The following is a 2,330-nucleotide window of genomic DNA, read 5'->3' on the forward strand; positions in this document are numbered from 1 at the left end:
ACTCAGCATTATTATTTTTGGCCCATAATACGTTTTTCTAGTGTATAATCATGTCTTTATAGCTTATAATTCAATGTATTTTGTTAATTACAAAAAAATTATATTTTTTCGTATTTTTACTCTTCTTTCTCTACATTTTTAGGGAACTTTCAAACAAGTTATGAATCTTTGGATTCTATCACGTGAAAAAGCATCTCATCTTCCATCCGAATCAACTAAAAAGTGAAAATTGATTTTTGACACCTAAGCCCCCTTTCCGTAGACCAGGTCACATATAATAATTTGCAATCGTAATAAATGTTGGGTGATTTAATTTAAATGCTCAATTACTTTGTTCCATCTGGCCACAATGAAAAATGTTACAAAAACGCTTATTTTCAACGCTTTTGTGGGTAGAAGTTAAAAAAACATGTAGCGGCAGTAAAAGAAATAGAAAGTAATAGTTGATTATAGGAAATTAAATGAAACACAATCGATAATAAGTTTTCAATTCCGAATTTAGAAGATATTTTAGTTAAATTTGGGAGATGACCATATTATACAGAAAAAGTTATGGTGTTTTGGAACTAAAGTTACTAAGAGCAGAAAAACAAATTAAAACGTTTTTTGAAATTACCTTTAATTTATAAAAGGTTACGCAAAGGTAACAAAAGGATTCGGATTTGAGAGAATGAATTAGGCTAAGGCTGCATATAAATGCGAAATTTGAATTTAATAAAGCGGATTAAATTTTGTCTTTTATTCTAAAATTCGTTCTGCGCCCAATATTCGATTGATCCTCCCAACGTAGTCTGGAAACATTAGTAACTCTTGTGTGGAGCCTGGGTTACGGCTAAAAGAGAGGAAGTTTCAGCGGAGTCTCTCCGACATATTCAGTTTAAGGGTTAGCCGAAGTCTAATTTCAGCGGTGCGGCTGCGAGCGGGCGTCGGCCTTGAAACAACGGAACGCTATATAAATCTGTACAAAACTATATAAGACTCGCTTAGCGAGGTTGAGTGCTGGGTTTGGGACCTACATCTTAAAAGTCAATTGCCAATGAAAAAGAAAGTACAGCCTTGGATGAGAGATCCTACGTTTGATGTTAATCACAGCAAACTTAATACGAACTATGATTTAAGGGCATTCACCTGGAATGTCCGGCGGTTTATTTGGGAAAGTGCCGCTGCCCATCAATACATTGATACTAAGCGGAGTTTCAATCTATTGCTTGAGCAAATATTACGAGCAGTGGAACACCACCCAATATTTTTTACGGTCGCTTGGACGATGAGAAGACCAAAATGCTAAAAATTTTAAAAGAGTACAGCGCGTAAATGGACGAAATCAAAGAAAAATCACGTCGACTTCCAATGTAACACAATTCTAAATTCGATCTGATTCTTTCTTTTTCCAGCATACAAATAAGGAACCAATCAGTGCCTTTGATGTGTTTTACCTTATGACAAACTGTAGTCACAATCAGACTAAAACTATTCGAATCCTCAATTACCGAATATGTTATGTGGATACCATTTCCAATTTATCCTGACAATATTCCACAGTATGAAATATTCGGTTACACTCGAACATAGCTCTTTCTTACTTGTTAGTTTATATCAACATGTTTATTGACACTTTAAACAATTAAAATAAGGAACTGAATATTAAAGTGTATGTATAACAGTTTAGAAGTGAAGTATATCATTAAAAAACTTCAGGCAAGCAAACCACATAAATTTAAAAATAAACAAAGAGCAAACTCTAATTACTTCAATGATCTTTAAAGATTTATTTAACTTACCTTTGGATTTAAGCCCGATCCTTGCCGAAGAAATGTTCCCGTTATAAACCAAAAGCTGTTTGAAACGGAGAATTGATTTTCAACTATATCGGATTCTTTCATGCAAGGATGTGGATTGTTCCACTCATATGGTGAAAATCGGGCCATCACGAATAAAGTAAGTGAAACAAGGATGTAAGCGGTAAGCACATACAACCAAATTTCCATTGCCAATGGATTCATGAAGGAAAAAAGTCGTGTAGGCTGGCTGGTAGGAACCTAAGGAAATTTGAAATTTTGTTATGCCACCTTTAAAAATTGTAGGTAAATTTCACGATACAATTATATAAAATGTTATAAATGTTATACTGTAGTATGTAGACGTAATTTTATATTAAGGAATATCACAATACCGTAAATAATTTTTAACAGTACTAGGTATTCCGAATTTGCGCAAAGTTTATGTATAATATTCTTCTTCTTCTTAATTGGCGTAGACACCGCTTACGCGATTATAGCCGAGTTAACAACAGCGCGCCAGTCGTTTCTTCTTTTCGCTACGTGGCGCCA

At 34.2% G+C, this 2,330-nt stretch overlaps 1 protein-coding gene across 1 annotated transcript in view; it reads right to left on the reverse strand.

Annotated features, from left to right (window-relative positions):
• Positions 1–2,035, reverse strand: part of LOC108971292 (glutamate receptor ionotropic, kainate 2-like) — a 265,096-nt gene extending 263,061 nt beyond the window's left edge. Inside the window, exon 1 of the mRNA XM_018937256.1 lies at positions 1,782–2,035. Coding sequence (XP_018792801.1) covers positions 1,782–2,003 — 222 coding nt within the window. The 5' untranslated portion in view covers positions 2,004–2,035. The remainder of the gene's footprint in view (positions 1–1,781) is intronic.
• Between the last annotated feature and the right edge of the window lie 295 nt (positions 2,036–2,330).

This window comes from Bactrocera latifrons, unplaced genomic scaffold, assembly GCF_001853355.1.
Source record: "Bactrocera latifrons isolate USDA-ARS-PBARC rearing strain unplaced genomic scaffold, ASM185335v1 scaffold_339, whole genome shotgun sequence".
Lineage (NCBI taxonomy): Eukaryota > Metazoa > Arthropoda > Insecta > Diptera > Tephritidae > Bactrocera > Bactrocera latifrons.